General features: G+C 38.8%; 1 protein-coding gene across 3 annotated transcripts in view; it reads left to right on the top strand.

The window, feature by feature from the left end:
- Positions 1–25,026, top strand: part of COL9A1 (collagen type IX alpha 1 chain) — a 94,106-nt gene that overhangs the window by 32,520 nt on the left and 36,560 nt on the right. For all 3 annotated transcript variants that reach the window (XM_047760117.1, XM_047760137.1, XM_047760126.1), the window contains 13 exons: positions 772–795; positions 1,148–1,201; positions 2,367–2,420; positions 3,332–3,364; positions 4,311–4,367; positions 5,806–5,859; positions 17,401–17,454; positions 18,751–18,804; positions 21,528–21,581; positions 23,267–23,320; positions 23,466–23,519; positions 23,647–23,700; positions 24,119–24,172. In XM_047760117.1, coding sequence (XP_047616073.1) covers positions 772–795; positions 1,148–1,201; positions 2,367–2,420; positions 3,332–3,364; positions 4,311–4,367; positions 5,806–5,859; positions 17,401–17,454; positions 18,751–18,804; positions 21,528–21,581; positions 23,267–23,320; positions 23,466–23,519; positions 23,647–23,700; positions 24,119–24,172 — 654 coding nt within the window. The remainder of the gene's footprint in view (positions 1–771; positions 796–1,147; positions 1,202–2,366; positions 2,421–3,331; positions 3,365–4,310; positions 4,368–5,805; positions 5,860–17,400; positions 17,455–18,750; positions 18,805–21,527; positions 21,582–23,266; positions 23,321–23,465; positions 23,520–23,646; positions 23,701–24,118; positions 24,173–25,026) is intronic.

The raw sequence follows: 25,026 nt of genomic DNA, 5'->3' as shown, positions 1-25,026 counted from the left end.
TAGGGTCTGAACATATAGTCCTTCCTGTCAAGGAGTTTGTTTCTAACTTTTTTTTTCTCCCCAGCCTCTCTGTGCTAAATGTTTGTTTGGGGAACTTCCAAAAATCACATTAGAAATTGTAAAGCAGGCTTATATTGCTTTAATGTAGATTTCTTATAAAATGAGACAAATGATACCACTTTTGTGTGGAATCTAAAACATGATACAAATGAACTTATTTGCAAAACAGAGACAAACTCACAGACATGGAAAACAAATTCATGGTTACCCAAGAAGAAAGAGGGAGGAAGGGATAAATTAGGAGTTTGGGATTGACAGATATACACTACTGTATATAAAATGGATAAACAACAAGGTCCTATTGAATAGCACAGGAAACTGTATTCAACATCTTGTAATAAACCATAATGGAAAGGAATATGAAAAAATCTGGTTGTGATGTACCTCCTTTTGAGTGTTGGTAGGTTCTCCTGAGGGCAAGTGTGGATGATTGCTTTACTCTGGTTTTCTTTTTTAAAAAGTTTGGAAAAAAATAGTACTGGTTAGCTTAGACATCAAAAGAATATTTGAGGAGCTGAAGCAAGCTGCTTCTTCCTTTGGAAGTAGAGCCATGTTTGCTTTTCTTTATCCAGTCCTTTCTCTTCAGGATGAACATCTTATATTTATTTAGTGATAGATTTTATAGTTTATTTTTGAATGAGTTATTTCTGTGTCTGTATTTACACTGAGTATGGGTCATGTATCATAACAACTTTTATTTTAATCTTTTAGGGTCGTGGTATTCCTGGACCTCCTGTAAGTATCATTTCTTGGTTTCTTTTTACATAGTCTATAAAAGTGGCCTATCTTTCAGATCTTAGCCTTGCTCCCCAGCTAACCCTCTTCCCAGTGGTGTTTGGAGAGTCCTGCCTGAATCATCTTAGATGGTTGCTGTGACAGCACCCTATTCTGCTAAAAATATTTTATTAATTTGAGAAATTTCTGTTAATTCAAGAAATTTCCAATTTAAGTAATTAAAACTTGATTAAATGAGTTGTTTTCTCATTGGAAACCAAAGCTAGCACAGATACATGGTTCTAAGTCAGTTGTTCATAACATTTGTAAAACATTCACAAATCACCATGTCTCTTTAATTTGTTGACTTTAGGGTCCTCCAGGGGGGGCAGGACTTCCGGGAGAGCTTGGCCGTGTTGGACCAATTGTGAGTACTGCACACAGCACATTGATAGTAGACATTTGCTGATTAGGGTAGGAAAATTGTCCTGTGTGTTTTCCTCTGCAAATCCAAAAAATGGCAGATGATTGCATTCTCGTTTATAATATTGATGGGAGCCAGGGATAATAGTGCTACCTCATTTTTGTAAAGTGATTTTATCTTTTTCCCCAAAATTCTTCAGCTAAACTTTTCTTCCCAACTTCTAGAAATATTGACCAAATTGAGGAGTGTCACCTTCATTTTACAGACTCTCAGCCAGGATTGGGGTCCAGTGTCTTTTGTATTAGACTCTTTGCATGAAATGAAGTGAATAGTCTAAAATTATTACCATGCACATTTATGCTAGAATCATAAAATTATAATTGAACCCACAGAACTTAACTTTAGTCAATAAAATGCTGAACTTCATGGAAGAAATTGCTATAGTAAGAGCTTGGTGTTAATATTCTGTAATTACTCCAAAAAATGTTGATGTCATCATGTTATCTAAAGGATAGATAATAATAAATTCATTGAGAGTCAGAGCCAGTATTATATACCTTTCTTTGCTTCTCTGTTGATGCTTCTGTTTGACAAGTTTATTTGCTGAACAAATGAATGAATTTATTTGCTGAATAAATATGAAATGATTGTAAAATTGATTGTAAGATGCTTTTTACTTCTTCTGAGAGAAAGTTAAGAAGGAAGACATACCAGGAGGAATCTGTGGGTATATGGCTGTTTGGAATCTATTTTCACCTGAGTGGCTCATTTGAACTTAGTCATCTCTGATCTTCTGTGCCACTTGCAAGAGAGTACAGTGACTGAGTAATAGTGTCACCATGAAGAGCCCAAGGATGTCTGGCGCTGCAGAGATTGCCTTCCCTTTCTTGGCTGCATGCTGGTGCCAGTGCTCCTTGCCAGATGTTAGCTGGACTGCAGCAGACCAGACTTTTTCCCCCAAGTCTCCCTCTGCCTTGTTTTATTACTTTGGTGATGAGACTGAAACTCCTTTATTCTTCTGGTTTTGAGGAGTTAATTGGATTTTGGTGGCAGGTTCATGCAGGCTGAGCTCTGTAGGCTTTCTCGGAAGGTCATGCCTCACCAGTTTTATGTGCTGTGTTTTTTGACACTTGTATAACCACTGTGTCACAATTCTCAAATAACTTAGGGCGACCCTGGGAGAAGAGGACCACCTGGCCCCCCTGGCCCCCCGGGACCCAGCGTAAGTTATTTGGAGCTTGAATTTCTCTGCATCTGAGAATTGGGGTTAAAGAAACCTAAGTACCCAAAATGGAAATACCTTTAAAGTAAGTCATTGTCCTAAAATTCCAAAATGGCTACTTTTTTTTTTTTTTTCCCACTCATTCAGAGTAATGGTCTTTTTAGGCCTGAAAGTAGAGGAATCACAATGATTTAAAAGATGGTTCACACAGAATGTTTTACTCTTTATGTTGCAGTCTTTTGAGGCTTGTGATTTCTCAAAACTCAAAACCTGGATATATAAAAGGGAATTTTTTTCAGAGGAACTTGTTTTTACAAAGGATTTACATAGTAAGCAGTTTTAAAAATGAGGTTAATTAGGAGATAAAACATATTTTAAATTTGTGATTCAGAGTATTTTCTATTCTGCCTCTCATTTTATTTTCCTTCAAAATCTCTGAAAAATATTAATCTACTGCAATTTAGGGTTCTCTAAATGAAATAGCCCCTAGGAATTCCCATCATGGCTCAGAGGTAATGAACCCGACTAGGATCCATAAGGATGTGGGTTCGATCTCTGGCCTCACACAGTGGGTTAAGGATCCGGCATTGCTGGGAGCTGTGGTTGCTGTAAGCTGTGTTGTAGGTTGCGGATGCAGCTTGGATCCCTTGTTGCTATGGTATAGGCCAGCAGCTACAGCTCTGATTTGACCTGTAGCCTAGGAACTTGCATATGCTGCAAGTGCGGCCCTAAAAAAAAAAAGAGTAGCCCCATGAGTCAAGTTTTTAGAATAGTAGCATATTATATGCTATTTGTTCCTTGCATTTATTGAACAAATACATTTATTGTATTTTTGTCCAGTGAGCTTTATTAGTAGGTTTATATTAAACATTTAACTATATTCTTAACTTTTAATATTTTCTTTACTCCAGGGAACAATTGGCTTTCATGATGGAGATCCATTGGTAAGATGTTCTCTTTTGAAAAAAATATAGTTTTAAGTCAAAGACCATGAATTCTCTTTAAAAGATGAATTTTCTTTAAAATGATCTTGCTGGAATATGTTGTATTTCTGCATTTTACTTTACTGAGATGGCAGAGTGGTCTGTAGGACTAGTGGACTGGTCACTTGTATACACTCAGACTAACCAGTTTTCCTTATGTAATATCTCTCTTTCTTTAATCTTTACCTTATGACTAAGACATGCTTTTCACCAGAGCAGCCCAACGTTAGAAGAAGTTAAACAATCCCCTCTGAGACTTGTTTTACTTATAGATTAGTATTCCAATGATGTTGGAAAATTGCACTAAATGCAATTTTGGCCCATTTGTTGAGGGCATGTGAACTTCAGGACAGAGCTGTTCAAGGGCGGAGGTGTGTGGGGGACAAGGGTCAGGTCCAGGTACAATGGCCTATTCGCAAACATTTTACTTCTTTAGTAAATTAAATCTGAAGTAAAAATGGCAAAATATTAACATTCATTAACTTTGGATGGTAGATACATGGGAAAAGAGTTTATAATATTCTCTATACTATTATGGAAGCTAGGAATATTTCTCAGTTTAAAAATAAAATAATAATGTGGTGCAGTAGATTAAGAATCCAACTACAGAGGCTCAGGACGCTGCAGAGGCTTGGGTTTGATCTCCAGCCCAGTGTAGTAGGTTAAAGGATCCAGTGTTGCCACAGCTGTGGCATAGGTGGCAGCTGCGGCTCAGATTCAATCCCTGGCCCAGGAGCTTCCATATGCTGCAGTTGTGGCCATAAAAAAAAATAATGATTTAAAAAGAAAGGAGTAGTCAAAGTTATTTAATGAATATAATTGCATTCTGCCATTGAAATCCCTAAAAACGTACCCTTTTGTTGTAAAGTTGAGGCTCTAGTTTATTCTTTCTCTTTCTCTTTGGCAGTGTCCCAATTCCTGCCCACCAGGTCGCTCTGGATATCCAGGCCTGCCAGGCATGAGGGTAAGAGAATAATTGTAGTGCTGTAATCTATTTTCAAGAGTATTATCCATGGGAAAAATGGAGCCTTTTCCTGAAGCACTGGCCTTCCTTGTTTAGAGACCCCACTTTGGTGGATTGGGAGAGTCTGCATTCACTTATTCTGTGGCTTGGTCTCTGGTCCTTATTCACTTCTAGAAACTCCTGCTGGTGTCCCAACAGGTGGTCCTACCAGGACACAGATGCTTGAATATACAGCACCTCTGATACTCAGGGAAGAAATACCAATGACATGCATTGGATTGAGAGACCCTAGAATACCAAATGATGGATCAGAAGTTTGTTCCAGCTGTGACAGACGGGGTCAGGGATTGTGCACACTATGTATTTGAAACTGTTTAGGGTAGAAAGGAAATTGGAAAAACTACAAAACAGACAAGAAAAGAAACTTTCCAGAAATGTTTTTCTCTCACTCTGCCATCATAGTTACTTCAAAATTGGTCATAATAATAAAGAAATAAGTACCAAATGCTGAGGTTAAGTGACTTTCTCTTTCTAGTCTATGAGTCTGAAGCGATTTTGAAAATTCTAGACCAGGGAAGTTTTCCCAAGATCCAAAAGGCTCCGAGGCACTGGGTTTCCATTGATGGCTTTCTCTGAAGTTACCTTTGGCAGGTTCCCACACATGCAGAAGATTTGGGCCTAGATCAGTATCTTGTTTTTCACAAAGATTTATACTCTTAGAACAAGAAAGGCTTTGAGGGTGAAAGTTCTTAAGAACTTAAATTTTGGAATGTTTATTTCACATTTGCCTCATGCTACTGCCTGAAGCACACATATGCTTAGAACAGGTGGCTTGACAATGAAAGACAAGGATTTTTTTCTCATGCTTTGCAACTTTCACTGACTGCCATTTATGGCTTTTCATTTGCACCTAAATTGTGTGCAAGAAGAGGCAGAAACCTGTGCCTCAGAGGAAGCCTTTCTTCTGCCTCTAGAAAGGAGATGGGTATAGAGGAAGAAGAGTGTTTTCAGAACAGCCTCCAGAGAGCAGGGCCAGGTCAGCTCTCAGCTCTGGAGAGCAAGTTACTGATGCTGGACAAGACTTCATGCTCTTAACCCAACTGTGAGAGGAAGTGGGGAAGGAGGGATCTAGGGACCAGAAGGCAATGAATCATTACCAAGTCAATGAACTAGGTAATGGGGTGTTTATTGTTCTAGAACAGTGTTTTTCTAGTAATGAAACCAATATATTTATTATATTCAGTGGCCATGAAATACACATGGTGCTATCAAGGTCTTCTAAGGCTGTCATTTCTTTGTGACATAATCTTTCTCTTAGCAGCACATTGACAGATTTAGGGGAGCAAGGTCACTTTATGAGCCTTCTGCCCACTTTCTGTGCCAAACTCAACACATTAATTAATTTATTTATCTATTTACTTATTTTTGCATTTGTTAGGGTCATAAAGGGGCTAAAGGAGAGGTTGGTGAACCTGGAAGACAAGGTCACAAGGTAAGGACAGGAATATTTAGTACATTTTGATTCTGAGGTGTGATCCTTTTTATTATAAGGAATTAAAAGGAATAATAAATCATGATATTTCACTCTTCCTTTTCCAATGGCAATTGACAAGTTCTGTAGATTCATAAATATTCCGACAAAGCATCATATCTAACATTGTTCAATTACCAAAAAAACCCCAAAACAAAGAAAGCACCACACATTTTCATTACCCCTTGCTTTCCTTTTCAAATCAATCACACTCAGCTCTTTTCCTGATGCTTTTCGTAGTTGAATGTTATTCAAGCTAGTCTTTCCACTCCACTAAACAAAATTTTATGACAAGTGTAAAATTTTATGGCAAGTGTTGCTGAGACTAGCAAACAGAAAAGTTGGTAATTGGTTTATAGCTTCTCGTCTTAAGTTCTGACATAATTTATCTGTTTATTTCTTATCTCATTTTGAAATATCTTAGATTTTGAGTAATATGGAAGTTAGCAATAGCATTAACATTATTATCTGGGTAAAAATTTTGAATCCACAGTATAATTGGCAATGGGAATGGCATGTCCTACAGAAAAACCAAGACTGAAATTAAAACTCAGGTGACCTATTTGCTTTTTTTAATCCAGTAAGATGAAATTGCTTTAGAGTAACTAAGGATTTGACTTCTTATGTAGTAGAATTTTTGTCCATGTTAATTCCATAATACTTTGTAGTCAACCTGTTCTTATTAGTGCAGTACCTCTAGACTTTGTCAAATATGTCTTCCTACATATTTTATTTTCTACACTTTTATCGGGTGGCAGAAGATTAGTCTTTTTCTTTTGAAGTTAAGAGCTTGAGAGGCAATTTGTTAACACCTTAGTCATTAATATTCTTGAACTCCTTAGGTAAATCTGTTGAAAAATCTCAGATGAGGATAAATAAGCCAATTTCCTATACCTTATTACAGTATGAGCATTCATTAAATTTTTTTTTTTTTATTATTTTGGCTCTGCTTAGTTAAGGCACTTTATTTACCTGGCATAAATAAACAGTTGGGTTCTTGATGTAAAATTGTAGAAAACAGAAAAAAATCAAGTACTATGGAAATTTCCCTGTGCTCCCATTCCTTCATTGAATTATATATTTTTTTAAAATTTAGAAATTTTTAATTTTTGGTCTTTCTAGGGCTGCACCCGTGGCACATGGAGGTTCCCAGGCTAAGGGTCAAATCGGAGCTGTAGCTGATGGCCTTCGCCACAGCAATGTGGAATCCAAGCTGCGTCTGCAACCTGCACCACAGCTCATGGCAACGCCGGATCCTTAACCCACTGAGCAAGGCCAGGGATCGAACCTGAGTCCTCATGAATACTAGTCAGTACATTTCTGCTGAGCCACAATGGGAACTCCCCTTCATTGAATTTTAAAATCTGTCATTTATAAAATTCAACAGGGAGTTTCCCGTGTGGCTCAGTGGTAATGAACCCGACTAGTATCCATGAGGATGCGGGTTTGATTGCTGGCTCTGCTCAGTAGGTGAAGGATACGGTGTTGATATGAGCTGCGATGTAGGTTGCAGATGTGGCTCAGATCTGGCATTGCTGTGGCTGTGGTGTAGGCTGACACCTGCAGCTCTGATTTGACCCCTAGACTGTGAACTTCCAAATGCTGTAGGTGTAGCCATAACCCCCCCCCCAAAAAAAAAACCCAAATATTATTAAATACGTCCTATATGCCAGGGTTTATTCTAAGGGCTAAGGGCAAAGAGGTGAAAAAAATATGTCAATGTGGCTAAATTAAGTATGACATATCCATATAATAGAATATCATCTAATTGCAGAAATGGATGGTAAGAATATTAAATTACACCAAAAGATATTTGTGAAGAAATGCATAGTAAAGCAGATATAGTAGACCTCTGTTATTTTCAATGTCCTTTATCCCTTCTATTTTGTTTGGGTGACCCCTTTTCTTTTTTTTTCCTTTTTTTTTTAATTACTCAAATGGATTTATCACATCTGTAGTTGTATAATGATCATAACAATCTGATTTCACATGATTTCCATCCCACAACCCAGGCACATCCCCCCACCCCCTAAACTATCTACTCAGGAGACCATAAGTTTTTCAATGTCTGTGAGCCAGCATCTGTTCTGCAAAGAAGTTCCGTCTGTCCTTTTTTCAGATTCCACATGTCAGTGAAAGCATTGGATGTTGGTGTCTCATTGGCTGGCTGACTTCACTTAGCATGATAGTTTCTAGGTCCATCCATGTTGCAAAAAATGCTGGTATTTCGTTCTTTTTAATGGCTGAGTAATATTCCACTGTGTATATGCACCACATCTTCTGGATCCACTCCTCTGTCAATGGACATGTAAGTTGTTTCCATGTCTTGGCTATTGTAAATAGTGCTGCAATGAACATCGGCGTACATGTGTCTTTGCGAGTCGTGGTTTTCTCTGGATAGATGCCCAGGAGTGGGATTGCTGGATCAAATGGTAGTTCTATGTTTAGTTTTCTGAGGAATCTCCATACTGCTTTCCACAGTGGCTGCACCAATTTACAATCCCACCAACAGTTTTTAACAGGGTTCCTTTTTCTCCACACCCTCCCCAGCACTTATTGTTTGTAGACTTTTGGATGATGGCCATTCTGGGTGGTGTAAGGTGGTACCTCAGAGTGGTTTTGATGTGCATCTCTCTAATAATGAGTGATGTTGAACGTCCTTTGATGTGTTTCTTGGCCATCTGTATGTCTTCTTTGGAGAACTGTCTGTTTAGATCTTCTGCCCATTTTTGGATGGGGTTGTTTGTTTTTTTGGTGTTGAGCTGCAGAAGTTGTTTATAAATTGTGGAGATGAATCCCTTGTCAGTCGATTCACTTGCAAAGATTTCCCCCCATTCTGTGGGTTGTCTTTCTGTGTTGTTTAGGGTTTCCTTTGCTGTGCAGAAACTTTGAAGTTTGAGTAGGTCCCATTGGTTTATTTTTGTTTTTATTGTCAGTACTCTGAGAGGTGGATCTGAGAAGATGTTGCTATCATTTATGTCAGAGAGCGTTTGGCCTATGTTTTCCTCTAAGAGTTTTATAGTGTCTGGTCTTATATCTAGGTCTTTAATCCATTTGGAGTTTATTTTTGTGTATGGTGTTAGGGAGTGTTCTCATTTCATTTTCTTCCATGTGGCTGTCCAGTTTTCCCAGCACCACTTATTGAACAAGCTGTCCTTTCTCCCTTGTATATATTCTTGCCTCCTTTGTCATAGATGAGTTGGCTGTAGGTGTGTAGGTTGAATTCTGGGCTTTCTATCCCATTCCACTGATCTATATTTCTGTCTTTGTGCCAGTACCATGCAGTTTTGATGACTGTTGCTTTGTAGTATAGTCTGAAGTCGGGGAGCCGGATTCCTCCAGCTCCATTTTTCGTTTTCAGGATGTCTTTGGCTATTCTGGGTCTTCTGTGCTTCCAAACAAACTTTAAAATATTTTGTTTGAGTTCTGTGAAAAATGTCCTTGGTAACTGGATAGGGATTGCATTGAATCTGTAGATTGCCTTAGGTAGTATAGTCATTTTGATAATGTTAACTCTTCCAATCCATGAGCATTGTATATCTTTCCCATCTATTTGTGTCATCTTTGATTTCTTTCATCAGTGTCTTATAGTTTTCAGAGTATAGGTCTTTTGTTTCTTTAGGTAGGTTTACTCCTAGGTATTTTATTCTTTTGGGTGCGATGGTAAATGGGATTGCTTCCCTAATTTCCTTTTCTGCTCTTTCATTGTTAGTATATAGAAACGCTGTCGATTTCTGTGTATTGATTTTGTATCCTGTGATGTTGCCAAATTCGTGGATGAGCTCTTAACAGTTTTCTGGTAGAGTCTTTAGGATTCTCTAGGTATAGTACCATGTCATCTGCAAATAGGGATAGTTTTACTTCTTCCTTTCCAGTTTGGATTCCTTTTATTTCTTTTACTTCTCTGATTGCTGTGTCTAGGACTTCCAGAACTATGTTGAAGAGTAGTGGCGAGAGTGGACCTCCTTGTCTTGATCCTGATCTCAGCGGGAATTCTTTCAGCTTTTCACCATTGAGAATGATGTTCGCTGTGGGTTTATCATATATGGCCTTTATCATGTTGAGGTAGGTTCCCATTATGCCCACTTTCTGAAGTTTTTTTTTTTTTTATCAGAAATGGGTGTTGGGGAGTTCCCGTCGTGGTGCAGTGGTTAACGAATCCGACTAGGAACCATGAGGTTTCGGGTTCGATCCCTGCCGTTGCTCAGTGGGTTAATGATCCGGTGTTGCCATGAGCTGTGGTATAGGTTGCAGACACGGCTCGGATCCCGTGTTGCTGTGGCTCTGGCGTAGGCCGGTGGCTACAGCTCCGATTGGACCCCTAGCCTGGGAATCTCCATATGCCGTGGGAGCGGCCCAAGAAATAGCAAAAAAGACAAAAAAAAAAAAAGAAATGGGTGTTGGATTTTGTCAAAGGCTTTTTCCACGTCTATTGAGAGGATCATATGGTTTTCATTCTTCAGTTTGTTACTGTGGTGTATCACACTGATGGATTTGCGGATATTGAGGAACCGTTGCATCCCTGGGATAAATCCCACTTGATCATGATGTAGAATCCTTTTAATGTATTGTTGGATGCGGTTTGCTAGTGTTTTGTTGAGGATTTTTGCATCGATGTTCATCAGTGAAATTGGCCTGTAGTTTTCTTTTTTTGTGGAGTCTTTGTCTGGTTTTGGTACCAGGGTGATGGTGGCCTCACAGAATGAGTTTGGGAGTATCCCTTCCTTTGCAATTTTTTGCGATAGTTTCTGAAGGAGAGGTGTTAGCTCTTCTCTAAATGTTTGATAGAATTTGCCCGTAAAGCCATCTGGTCCTGGACTTTTGTTCATTGGAAGTTTTTTAATCCCAGTTTCCATTTCAGTTCTTGTGGTGGGTCCATTAATCTTTTCTCTTTCATCTTGGTTTAGTCTTGGAAGATTGGACTTTTCTAAGAATTTGTCCATTTCTTCTAGGTTTTCCCTTTGATTGGCATATAGTTGCATATAGTAGTCTCTTATGATCCTTTGTATTTCTGTGATGTCCGTTGTTACTTCTCCTTTTTCATTTCTAATTTCATTGATTTGAGTCCTCTCTCATTTTTGCTTGATAAGTCTGGCTAGGGGTTGATGAATTTTGTTGATCTTTACAAAGAACCAGCTTTTTGGTTCATTGATCTTTCCTATGGTTTTCCTTGTTTCTATTTCATTGATTTCTGCTCTGATCTTTATGATTTCTTTCCTTCTACTAACTTTAGGTCTTGTCTGTTCTTCTCTCTCGAGCTGCTTTAGATGTAAAGTTAGCTTGTTCATTTGGGCTTTTTCTTGTTTCCTGAGGTGAGCTTGTATTGCTCTAAACTTTCCTCTTAGAATGGCTTTTGCTGCATCCCGTAGGTTTTGGAGTGTCATATCTTCATTGTCATTTGCTGCCAGGTATTTTTTAATTTCCTCTTTGATTTCTTCAGTGATCCATTGGTTGTTGAGTAGCATGTTGTTTAGTCTCCGTGTATTTGTGTTTTTTGCAGTTTTTGTCTTGTTGTTGACTTCCGGTTGTATAGCGTTGTGGTCGGAAAAGATGCTTGATATGATTTCAATTTTCTTAGAGTTACCGAGGTTGGATTTGTAGCCCAGGATGTGCTCAACCTTAGAGAATGTTCCATGTGCATTTGAGAAGAACGTGTATTGTGTTGCTTTTGGATGAAATGTCCTATAAATATCTATTAAGTCCATCTGGTTTAGGGCATCATTCAGGGCCTGTGTTTCTTTATTGATTTTCTGTCTGGGTGATCTGTCCATTGCTGTAAGTGGGGTGTTAAAGTCCCCCACTATGATTGTGTTATTGTCGATTTCTCCTTTTAAGGTTGTTAGCAGTTGCCTTATATATGGTGGTGAACCTGTGTTGGGTACGTAGATATTTAAAATGGTCATGTCATCTTCTTGGATTGATCCTTTGATCATTATGTAATGTCCTTCTTTGTCCCTGAAAATAGTCTTCATTTTAAAGTCTATTTTGTCTGATATGAGTATTGTTACTCCAGCTTTCTGTTGATCCCCGTTTGCATGACATATTTTCTTCCATCCTCTCACTTTCAATTTGTATGTGTCCCTAGAAGTGAAGTGGGTCTCTTGAAGACAGCATATATATGGGTCTTGTTTTTGTATCCATTCAGCCAGTCTAAGTCTGTTGGCTGGGGCATTTAGTCCATTAACATTTAAGGTAATTATTGATATGTATGTTTTTATTGCCATTTTATTAATTGCTTTGGATTTGCTTTTGCTGCTCTTTTTTCTCTCCTTCTTCTCTTGTTCTTTTCTGCCTATAGAAGTTCCTTTAGTATTTGTTGTAAGGCTGGTTAAGTGTTGCTGAATTCTCTCAGCTTTTGCTTATCTGAGAAGGTTTTGATTTCTCCTTCAAATGTGAAGGAGAGCCTTGCTGGGGAGAGTAATCTTGGTTGGAGGTTTTTTCCTTTCATCACATTGAGTATATCATGCCACTTCCTTCTGGCCTGCAGAGTTTCTGTTGAAAAATCTGCTGATAGCCTTATTGGGGTTCCCTTGTATGTGATTTGTTTCTTTTCCCTAGGTGCTTTCAAGATTTTCTCTTTGTCTTTAATTTTGGACAGTTGGATTAGTATGTGTCTCGGGGTATTCCTCCTTGGGTTTATTTTATACAGTACTCGTTGTGCTTCCTGGATCTGAGTGAGTGATTCCTTTCCCATGTTAGGGAAATTTTCGGCTATTAGCTCTTGGAATATTTTTTCTGTCTCCTTCTCTCTCTCTTCTCCTTCTGGTCCCCCTATAATACTGATGTTGTTGCGTTTCATGTTGTCCCAGAGTTCTCTGAGACTCTCTTCATTTGTTTTCAATACTTTTTCTCTTTCCTCTTCTGCATCCATAATTTCCACTAATTTGTCCTCCACCTCGCTTATTCGTTCTGCTTCGTGTATTCTGCTGTTAGCTGCTTCTAGTGAATTTTTAATTTCAGTTACTGTATTTTGGATCTCTTCTTGTTGAAGTTTCATTACTGTATCTCTTTGGTCAGCGTTTCCTGTAAGTTATCCATCTTTGCCTCCAGTTTATTTCCAATGTCTTGCATCATCTTCAGCATCAACAGTCTAAAGTCTTTTTCCTGGAGGCTGAGAATCTCCTCATAGATTAGCTGTTTTTCTGGGGTTTTTCCTTTCTCCCTCATCTGAGTTATAGTTCCCTGTCTTTTCATTTTTATAGGTTTTTGCTGTGGTGACCTTTTGACAGATAATAGGGTTGTAGCCTCTCTTACTTCTGGTGTCTGCCCCCCCTTGTGGCTGAAGTCAGTATGGGGGCTTGCTGTAGGCTTTCTGATGGGAGGGGCTGATGCCTGCCCCCTGGAGCTGATTCTGATCCCTCTGGTGGGTGGGGCTTAGTCTCTGGATGGGATTAGAGGCAGCTGTGTGCCTGAGGGGTCTTTAGGTAGCCTGTTAACTGAGGGGTGGGGCTGTGATCCCACCTGGATTGTTGTTTGCCCTGGGGCTTCTCAGCAGCTGGCTGAAGGTGGGGCCAGATTTTCCCAAGATGGCCACCTCCAGAGAAAGGCAGGGCTGCTGAATATTCCCGAGATCTTCACTTTCAATATCCTTCCCTCACAACAAGCCCCATTCACCCCTGTTTTCCCAGGATGTCCTCCAAGAACTGTAGTCAGGTTTGATCCAGATTCCCTTGGCGACTTTGCTTTGCCTTGGGACTCAGTGCATGTGAAATTCTGTGTGCGCCTTTTAAGAATAGGGTCTCCGTTTCCCCCAGTCCTGTGGAGTTCTTGCACACAAGCCCCACTGGCCTTCAATGCCAGATGCTCTGGGGCTCTTTTTCCCAATGATAGATCCCAGCATGTGAGTGTTTGATGTGGGGCTCATAACTCTCACTCCTGTAGGTGAGTGTCTGTGAACCAGTTAGTTTCCAGTCTGTGGAGCTTCCCACCCAGGAGGTATGGGGTTGTTTATATTGCGAAATCACCCCTCCTACCTCTTGATGTGACCTCCTCTTTTTCTTCTGGAGTAGGGTATCTTTTTGAAGGTTTCTGGTGCATTTTGTTGAAGAGTGCTCAGTCTTTACTTGTGAATTTTTTTTGTTTTGAGGAGAGAAGTTGAGCTCCAGTCCTTCTATTCTGCCATCTTAATCCCCTCCCTGTGTCACCCCTTTTCTTGGGGGAACTTTCACTCCTCCATCCCATGGAATTTGGGAATTGAGCTGTCAATCAGAGTATCTTTCCACTCCCTCCATGAAACCAATGTTTTTGAGATTTATACAAGTTGCTTATCTGGACTCTCAAATTTGGTTTGGTCTTCAGTGAGGAACCTGCACATTTTTGGTGTGTTAGATAACTAGCCACAATTTATTGAAAATTCCTTTAACTTATTCTCACATGTTTATGTCACTTAACACCTTCAGTGGCGGCTTTGAAAATTGACATATGAAGATAGTTTCTTTTTTTTTTTTTTTTTCAATTTTGTGAGCTGGCTTTTATTTATTTATTTATTTATTTATTTATTTATTTATTTATTTATTTATTGTCTTTTTGCTATTTCTTGGGCTGCTCCCGCGGCATATGGAGGTTCCCAGGCTAGGGGTCGAATCGGAGCTGTAGCCACTGGCCTACACCAGAGCCACAGCAATGTGGGATCCGAGCTGCATCTGCAACCCTCACCACAGCTCACGGCAATGCTGGATCGTTAACCCACTGAGCAAGGGCAGGGACCGAACCCGAAACCTCATGGTTCCTAGTTGGATTCATTAACCACTGCACCACGACGGGAACTCCATGAAGATAGTTTCTTGAAGAATGAAACTTGAAAGGGCCAATAGATGCATTGAACTGTAAACTAAAAGTAGAAGGATGAAGAATTAAGAGACTAGGGTCCTAAAGTTTTCTTTCAGATTCACAATTCTGCCATGAATTTGTTCTACAAATTATTTAATGAAGATTTTAAAATATATTTATGAATATAGGAATGAAGGGTCAAAAGTGTTTCAGTAGAATTAGATAAATTACTATTCCTAAATATGTGATTTAACTTCATAGTTATTGATTAGTTATTGTGTGCTATTCATCTGGTAGTGAAATATTCAAATCAGATACATTCCTCCAAGGTTTATCAAGAATCTATGGGAAAATACCCCAGACTCTGCTAATGAAAAATTACAATCACAGAGTTGCTGTTGTGGCTTCAATATAGCAAACCTGACTAGTGTCCAACAGGATGTAAGTTTGATCCCTTGCCTCGCTCAGTTGGTTAAGGATCTGGTGTTGCTGTGAGTTTTGGTGTAAGTCTCATATGCCATAGGTGATGCCCTAAAAAGCAAAAAGCAAAAAAAAAAAAAAAAATTACCATCACTGTTGTTTTTGTGCTTGGGTAGGGAAATATAACCAACATTTAATTATACACATGTTGATTATCCAGTCCATGAATTAGCTTATTCACTGCCTTTCTCAATGGCACTGCCCCTCCCCACTGTCAATGATAAGTTTTTATGGAATATAATCTGAATATAATTGTGAGATTAACACCATTATATAAAACTCTCAGAATTCATTCAAAAATCAACTATAAATGGTTTAGGCATAACCTAGTTCTTTGTATTATATACCCAAATGTTCTATATTAATATTGCTACTAATTTTTTTTTTTTTTTTTGGTATTCTTTGTGTGTGTTGTGTGTGAGAAAATCTCTAAAGTATAGCCTGTGGAGCAGGAAAACGAATGAATTGAGACATGTAATAAACAATAGAACTGGATTTTAATATAATATTATGTACATAATATTAAAAACTGAGAACTTTTCTCATGATTAACTTTACAATTTAAGTTATTACCACAGGAAATGTAGACCAGTATACCTATTGTGAAAAGTAAAACTCTTATCAGAGAGAAAATAATTTTTTCTTGGAGTCCATAAAATATCTTTCTGTAAGAGACAGTAGTTGGATTTCTGTTTAGAATATCCTGACATTTAAAAATATATCAGAATAAAAAATTAATATAAAAAATCAAAACAATTATTAGTTAGAAAACATAATGAAAGAATATTCCATTACCAATAACAACCAGACAGTCAGAATACCTTAGAACAAACTTAAGAAATGCTTAACCTGAAGATGAGAACAACACTTTATTGATGGAAATAAAAATAAAACATTTTGACTAAACAAGAAGATACACACTCTTCCAAGCTAGAAGGACTCAACACTGTAAACACTCTCTCCATATTAATATTTTAATTTAACAAAATCCTAATACAAAGTAAGTAGTATTTTTGTGAAGATCAGCCCAATAATTCTGAAGTTTGTATGGAAGAGTAAACATTTAGGAAAATCTGAAAAATAAGAGTAACCATAAATGAAAAATAAAGGTAAAGGAATTCTCCCAACCTGAGATTAAAATGTATTATAAAGTTTCAACAATTAAAATGTTGTGGTATTGACAACGTCATACAGCAGCGGACTAGTAGATCTGAATAGGAAGGAAATCCAGAAACAAGTATATTTATCAATTTAATATACATTAAAGATGGGAGTTCCTGTTGAGGCTCAGTGGTAATGAACCCCACTAGTCTCCATGAGGATATGGATTTGATTCCTGGCCTTGCACAGTGGATTAAGGATCCGGCGTTGCCATGATGTAGATGGCAGATGTGCCTCAGATCCAGTGTTGCTGTGCCTGTGCTATAGGCCGGCAGCTATAGCTCCTATTTGACCCCTAGCCTGGGAACTTCCACATGCTGTGGGTGTGGCCCTAAAAAGAAAAAAAAAATACATATATGTTAAATATGAATTTTTCAATCTGTGTAGAATTTATTATTTGATAAATGATATTGGATAGAGTGGCCAATTACCAGGAAAAAAATTTCTGCTTTATATTTGTACATCAAAATAAATTCCTGATAATTAAATATTTCTATGTAAGAAATTAAACTATAAAACTACTAAAAGAAAAACATGGATGAATATTTGTTTATTTTGGGAGACAGAGAAGGCTTTTCTGAGAGTGTTACCGAAGGTAGAAGCCATGGAAGAAAAGACATTTAATTATGTTAAAAAATTGTACATGTTACAAAAATTATGATGAGAAAGTTAAGATGAATATCATAATTAAAATATTATAGTTTATGGAAAAAGTTTGCATAGTGTGATCACATTTTCCTAATAACACACCTTCCCACAGCACATACACACTGAGAACATGAGAGCATACATGTCCCCTCTCTCTGTTCCTCTTTTCCTTCCCTCCTCTCTCTCTTTAGAAAAACTTCGAAAGGATAGCATTCAAAGTATTACTGGTGTTTATAGTTGAAAGGTGAAATTTGGGTTACTTTATTTATATACTTCTCTGTATTTTCTAAATGTTCCACAATGTGGATTACTTACATAAAATAATTTAAGAAAGTATAGTAGACTAATTCAGGTGAATTTAACAGATGCCCAGTTAGAGCAAACCCATTTCAGTGGCCCTTTGCTGCAGTAGCATTTGGTGCCCTTCTCTCTGTTACTTTTCAGGGTGAAGAAGGGGACCAGGGCGAGCCTGGAGAGGTTGGAGCTCAAGGACCTCCGGTAAAGTATTTTTTAAAAAATATTTAACCATGCTGCATGACCCCAAGGTCATTGAAAGATATCATTACAGCTTGTTGAACTTCTGGGGTTTGAGAGAGGATATGCCAAAATATTTCTGAAAAATTCACAGATTTTCACTTTTAAATACACAGTGAGCAGAGCACAGATTTGTAAAAAGTATGCTTTTTGGAAAACTTATGTACAAACTTCCCTCCAAGAAGCAATATGTGTCATTCTCCTGTCTCTGCTATTGGTCTAAGTATTTCTGGAATTCTTTTTGAGTTACCTTCAGAGTCCATAAAGGAGCTATGAGAGAACAAGCAGCTTCAATCTGATTTGGCCACATCTTGCTTTGTGTCCTGAGCTGGATCTCTGTGCACATGTGTATTTCAGGTCATTCTTAACTCATCTATGGAGAGTTGGGACTGACCCGGATGCAAAACTAACAGCTGACCATGGAGGGGATACTTTTCTCCAGTGAGAGCACAACAGGGAAATGACTACCAAGAGCTACTTTACCTTAAGGGAGCATGAAGAGTTAGCAAGTTGCCCAGAAGTAGCCACGCCCATTTTCTGAGGGGGTGTCTGCCCCCTGCTTCTCTCAAGGGAGCATCTGTAGGGCATTGTCTCTGGAGTCCTGCTGCTGTGGAGCCAGGCAGTGAGAATGAACCTTCCATTTTGAAGAGGCTCCTGTAAATACAAACCTGCACTTTTTTTTGAGGATTCCTCACTCCTGTGCCTGGGAAGGGGTGAGATGGATTCCTACTGCCCCAATTTGGAATTCAGAATGCCTTTTATTGTAGAAATGGTGTAATGATATAGTTGTTGGAGACCCCAGCTCCATTTATAGGTCTTAAGATTTTGGGGGACTGATGGGGAAACTAATTGCTTTGGATAGCATACATTGGTGGGGAAAAATTAGATTTGAAATTGCAATCATGTTAGATGTTACCAAGTTACAAGCCACAAGGAGACAGTTGTATTCTCTTTGTGAGTTAAAAGTCGAATACATTATCGTGGTTCTTTTATGCTAATGATAATTACTTTTTTGTCATTAGTAATTGTTCCAATTCCAGATTTGTGTAAGTCCTCAGAATTTCTAAAAAGGTCTTTACCATCAGAAGAATTCCTTTTGGATTTTTCTTCTACACTAGGAAAATTTGTCTGCTATATAATGTCACTCTCTCTCAGTGCTACCTCTGGTTATGAGAGCATCCTTCTGATCAGCTTTTGTGATGACATAAAAGAATGTGTGCTGCAACTGAAAGTATTTACTTCTCTTTTTTACATTTCCAGGGAGCTCAAGGTTTGCGAGGCATCACCGGCATAGCTGGGGCCAAAGGGGAAAAAGTAAGATGATGTTGATGATGATACAGTCTCAAAATGCAAAAATGTTTAAGTTCGGGGCCATTTAAAAATATCTTTTTATCTTCAATAACATCACTAAAAAGTGATCCTTTTTGGTGCTTTGTAGATGTTTGGTTAGGTTCTTGCATTTCTGTTATATACATAGATGATAAAAATGAGTAATACCCACGATACTTGTCATGTATTATATATTTTAAATTATTTTGGTAAATAGGAGTAACCACGGCTGGTGTACTTAATCTCTTGTCATTATTAGTAGTTGACATGATGACACTGACACACTATCTGGGATACACAGCAAAGATAGAGGGGGATGGCGAGGTGGAGGGAGGGAAGGTGGGATGCCCTGGGCGGAGAGGGGGGGTGGGGATTGCTTAGCTGAGAGAATATCAAAAGCAAAGACATCACAAACTTGAACGTTCAAGATGAGCTCAGAAATATTTTTCTTGCTCTGTGTGTATGTGTGTACAAGTGTAAGGGTGTGTCTAGCTTTTCTCAGATTTTAAGAAAATGGTTAGCGCTTTTGGAAAGTTTTTTAGGAACTTGTGTAGGCTCCAGAATATTAAAAAAGGCATTTTGCACACCACCCCTTCTGACCCTCGTCTCCTTCTCTGTAGCTAATTTGTGTTGTTCCGCACAGAAGCACAGGGCCTTTTATTAACAACCAAACAAGGATAACTTGTACATCGTAGCTGCTCAGGAAATGAAATTCAGTCTTTTTAAAAAAGAGATAAACACTTTTGTGGATCAAAGGCATTGCTTCATGAATAATTCCTTCAATTTCATTTTTTTCCAATTTCTTTGTCTCTCTAGATATCGTCATCATGCCTGCCTCCCTCTTCTATGTCCTCTAGAATATTTCTTTCCTAAAAACACCATATTTTTAAAAACATATTTTGTATTTTTACATTCATGTTACCTTAAGTAACATTTTGGGCATATCTCTTCTGTTATTAAAATCTCAGTCTCATTTATTTTGAAGTTGCTGATACCTAGGCTTTTGCTTTTTCTGGGTTTAAATCATCTTCTGAAATATGTGACCCTCACTTTGAAACCAATTACTGTCCTTGATATGCTCTTTATTTGAGGTATTTTGCTACTTGGTATTTTTCAGAATTTCTCATTTCCTCTGATTTCTGTTAAATTGCTTTCAACAATGAAAAGCTCTTCTCATGAACTCAGACCTTTGGAGTGGTTACCTAGTAACAGCAGTTTGGGTCTGAGCTCCTGGTGAACAGCTACGGGAGAGAGAGAGGGCATCAGTGCTGTTTCTATAATGTGAAGTCCAGCTCAGGAACCGAGAGTGATGAATTCAGGGCTTTTTTGGGTCTCCCAAACCTCTTCTTCCCTGGTGGAGGGAGAACACCTTCTGCTCTGTTCTAGTTTTTAGGGATCAAAGACTTTCAGGGCTCCGTGGTGCCTCTGCTTCCGTTGTGTTCTTTCTTTGATTCTACCCATGTCTGCACCTTCCCTCAAAGGTTTTCTAATTTTTCAATTCTTACTTCAGGTGCCATCCACCTGGTTTTCTTGGCCTGACATCCATCCAATGCCCTTTTGACTATTTCCCATTTCTTTTATTGTTTCTTCATCCTGACCCTGTTAATCAGGAGACAGCCTGCTCACTTCAGTTGCCCTTCTGCCTTCTCTGAGAAAAAGATTTAAATGGGGGCTGTATTTTGTCATGTAGCATACATAAGAGCCCTGAAACACCCCATTATTTTTGTTTTAAAATCACATTTTGATTCTTATACTGAAAATGAGGTAATATGTACAATATATAACAAAGTCAGGGATAATTTTGTGATGATTAAATTTATAAAGCCATCATCACGTGGTAAGGTGAATCTGTTGTTGAGAAAAAAGATCAATGCTTTATACAAACTGAACCTATCATCTATCCAGACTGGACCTGGGGATGCTCACATCCTTATTACAATTCATTCCTCCAAATCACATGGTTTGACATCTGATTCTAGATCTTGGTGGGAATCCAGACTCCGAGAAATCCCTCCAACAGGTGTAGTGGCAGCAGGGTCCAGGGCAGCTACTATTTGGGTGGCCCCTTGGCTTTCACATTAATGAATTCCCATAGGGGTCCTGAGAACTCTGGAGTACAACTACCAGACCTTTTCCACTAGACTTGTCAAGTTCTCTCAACTAGCAGTTTATGTCAGTGATCAAGAAGGGACGCGGTGGAGTTCCTGTCATGGCGCAGCGGAAATAAATGTGATTAGGAACCATGAGGTTGCGGGTTCAATCCATGGCCTCACTCAGTGGCTTAAGGATCTGGTGTTGCTGAGAGCTGTGGTGTAGGTTGCAGACGCGGCTCAGATCTGGTATTGCTGTGACTGTGGTGTAGGCCAGCAGCTGTAGCTCCAATTAGACCCCTAGCCTGGGAACCTCTATATGCCATAGTTGCTGCCCTAAAAAGCAAAAAAAAAAAAAAAAAGTCTGTTAAAATATCCAGAGTAGTATCAAAGATTGGGTGTAGGGACTTTTAGTGGAACCAGAAGATTGTAAAAACCAGTTTTTGCATCTCAGGTGTCTGGTTAAATATTGCTCAGAGTCACTGATGAGGAGATTTTATATTACAAGGCACAAAACCTCATTTTCATCTGGCTCTTGTCATTATTTAGAAAGACTGATGTGTCCTTTAGCATATATGGCTGATCTTGAGTTCACTTCTTTGTCTTGTTTATTTGCAGGGTGCTCGGGGCTTAGATGGAGAACCTGGGCCTCAAGGTCTCCCTGGTGCACCTGTAAGTAATTTTCCTTTTACGAGATCCAATGATAGTTTTTTTTAGCAATTATCAATGGTAGATTTTTTTTGCTGTGTCTGTGTGTGTATGTGTAGTTGTGTGTGCAAGTGTCTTTTACATGCGAATAAAGTGTAAAAATGGGCAATAATTTATTACCATTGTGGCTCAGAGGTTTAAGAACCGAGGATGTGGGTTTGATCCCTCTCTGTGCAGTGGGTTAAGGATCTGGCATTGCCACAAGCTGTGGTGTAAGTTGCAGATGCAGCTCAGATTTGACCCTAGCCGGGGAAATTCCACATGCTACAGGTGTGGTTGTAAAGAGAAAAAACATTAAGGCAAGCATGTCTTTTTTGTATAGACAGATGTTCTCATGACTTAATAGGGGTTTTGTTTTTCTCATAAGTGTAGTCAGATTGTTGTTTTTATGCCTGCCCTGTCTTCCTTTTGCTTTGGTTGCCGGAATGCCTAGAGTCACAGTAACTATCTCACTTCAGGTTCCCAGATAGCTCTGTCCTTTCCCTCTCCTATGATTTTTCATCTCATTAGTCCATATTTTGACAACCATATGACTTGTGTCATTATTGTGGATGGCCTCACACCTTTTCTGGAATAAATAAAAAGCCATTCATTAATAGGCTCTCATATCACATTGAAAAGTATAAATAAAGTAGAACCTCTGACTATCAAGGCCCAGCGGGAAAGAGAGAATGTAGCTGAGTGCTATAGTATAAGATTAAGCCCTAGAAGGAGTTCCCTGGTGGCCTAGGGAACTCCTGGCAATGTCACTGGTGTGGCTTGGGTTACTGCTATAGCTCAGTTCTATCCCTGGCCTGGGAACTTCTGAATGCCAGGGTGTGGCTAACAACAACAACAACAACAAAAAACAAAAAACACCCAAGTTCTAGAACTTGTGGTGGAGGTAATGCACCAAGACCTTAGACCTTAGAGGAAGCTGGGTCTGCAAAGCCCTGCTGTGGAGGAAGGGCAGTGGGTGCAAGTGAGAAGAGCCCTGTGGGGGTGATGGGCTGTCACTGCCTGGAGGAGAGAGTTCCTGTTGAGAGAATGAACTTGAACAGATGAGGCAGAAGCACATGGTGGAGAGTGTTTAATGCCAATCTGGGTAGTTTGAAGTGATCTGGAAAGCAATAGGAAGCCATTTGAGGTTTTAGAGCAGTTCGGTAGTTTAACAAAAGCTTTATGTTAGGAAGACATGTCCTTGCATCTATTACTGCCTATACCATATATTAACATTAGCTGGATAATTATGACAGAAATCTTATTACTGACAGGAGAATTAAGTAATGTGGAGAAAAGACTGGCAACTCTTCCAGACCTCAACCCACCACGATATTCAATGAGGCTGGAGGATGCATAGGCGTAGGTACTGATGTCAAGCTTCCCTGCCTTGTGGACCTTAATTTCATTATAGCTATACATCTAAAGAGCATAGAAGCATTCTGTCTTTACAATGAAATCAATAGACATGTAATGCTCAATTATCTTTGTGGTAATACCAATTTTTAGGACAACATAATTTTTATAAAAAGATTTCCTGAGCTAGGCATCCATGATAGAGCATTGCAATGAAAGAACAATAGTAAGGTAACATGGATGGTGTTTTATAATTTCAGAAATCTACCAACAAGTAACTTTTGCTTGTATGACACGATTTCATTTTCATACAGGGTGATCAAGGACAGCGAGGACCTCCAGGAGAAATAGGTCCCAAGGGAGACAGAGTGAGTTCAAATTAGTGTTAATCACGTAAGCAAGGAGGGTGTTGGTGTCATCTGCTGATTCTGCGGATGGCGGATCTCTTTGACGTGTTCTAAGCACTGTGATATCTGATGGTGTCCTTTACGTCTTCTCCTTTCTGTCCTGCAGGGGGCTCAAGGTTCTCGAGGAATTCCTGGTCTCCCTGGACCCAAAGGGGACACGGTATGTCCTGAGCTGTAGTCACCAAGCACATTTTTCAAAGTGATTATTGTAAGAAAAATTTAAAAAAATAATGAAGGGAAGAAGAATGTGTTTCTAAGAGACAGTGTGTTTCTTTGTGCATCCTTAGGGCCTGCCAGGTGTGGATGGCCGGGAAGGAATACCTGGAATGCCTGGAACAAAGGTAGCTGTGTGATTTAGTCTACGGGTGGTGGGATCGTCTCTGCCTGGGCCAGTCAAGCGCAGCATTTCCATTACTCCATCATTAGGGCATTTATTTAGCTGCTTTTGGCTTTTTTCCTCCTTTAATTTTTATGTCAAGTGTCAAATCAAACTGCTTATTAGAATAGCATATTTGTTTGCTTGGTTTCAGAAACCCAGTAAAACTGTCCAGTTGATGAAAGTAGGCAGAAGGAAATTATGTATTTTGATTGAATTCATGTCCTAAGTCTTACCCCATCTCCCCACCCTGAACTGGGTCACAGTGTTAAAGTGCAAGTAAGGGCAACTGTACGGATAATCCTTTTACTTAGCAAGTGTTTGTTTTTCCATTTCTTAAAAGAAGTAAAGCAGTTCATACAGGTCCAACAATTTTTTTTCAGGGTGAACCAGGGAAACCTGGGCCTCCTGGTGAAGCAGGATTGCAGGGATTACCTGTAAGTATTTGAGTATTTAAAGGCTTGTTGGTTTATGTACATATTTTGAAGATATGAATTTAGGAGGAAAACTTAAGTAATTTGCTAAATTCTATATGTTTACAGTTTTACATTTTTGTACTTTTTCTCCAAATAACTAGTTATTTCTCTGACAACTACACTAAACTTTAACTTATATTTTGCACCCCTCCTTTCTTTTTAGTTTACTCAGTCTTCCCCATAGTCGTTTTATTAACCCTGAGCTGTGGGCCAAGGTCATATACTTCCTCCTACTTTTAACTAGTTCTGAAGTTCTTGTTAGCAGGCTTGAGTTGTAAGAGGGTTGAGATGATGTTCAGGGAACAGTGTGAGATACAAGATATCATTGTTTGATCATTGTTATTTTGAATTATTCAAATTGGTGTTTTCCTGAATGAATATGACTGGAAGGTCATGTGGATTCTATCACATGTATTCTTGAATCTTAGGAGGCAAATGTTTCAAGTTAAAAGGGATACTCACTGGTAAATTGAGGAGTTTCTTCCAGTTTAATATATCTTTAAAAATAATCAGTTAGAGAATATTAGGACTCCCAATATCAAATCTTAGTTAGATGCAGAATTCTCCTGCCATTCTGTTTTTTGACTTAAAGCTTAGGGTTTTTGATAGGTCCTTGCTTTGTATTCTGTACATGAAATCATGACAGGAAGAGCTCCTGTTATCCTGAAAATGGTGTAGGATTCTAATTTGGAAGGTCATCCTTGAAAAGTAACTTTTGTTTAGAGCTAGAATTTGCTTTAAGGCTGTTCAGACATAGCAACCCAATTACAGCAAAGTTGCCCTCTAAACCATGGGTAGTTCTCTAACTGTTCAGA

This window comes from Phacochoerus africanus, chromosome 2 (genome assembly GCF_016906955.1).
Source record: "Phacochoerus africanus isolate WHEZ1 chromosome 2, ROS_Pafr_v1, whole genome shotgun sequence".
Taxonomy (NCBI): domain Eukaryota; kingdom Metazoa; phylum Chordata; class Mammalia; order Artiodactyla; family Suidae; genus Phacochoerus; species Phacochoerus africanus.
This window is presented reverse-complemented; position numbering and strand designations above follow the sequence as displayed.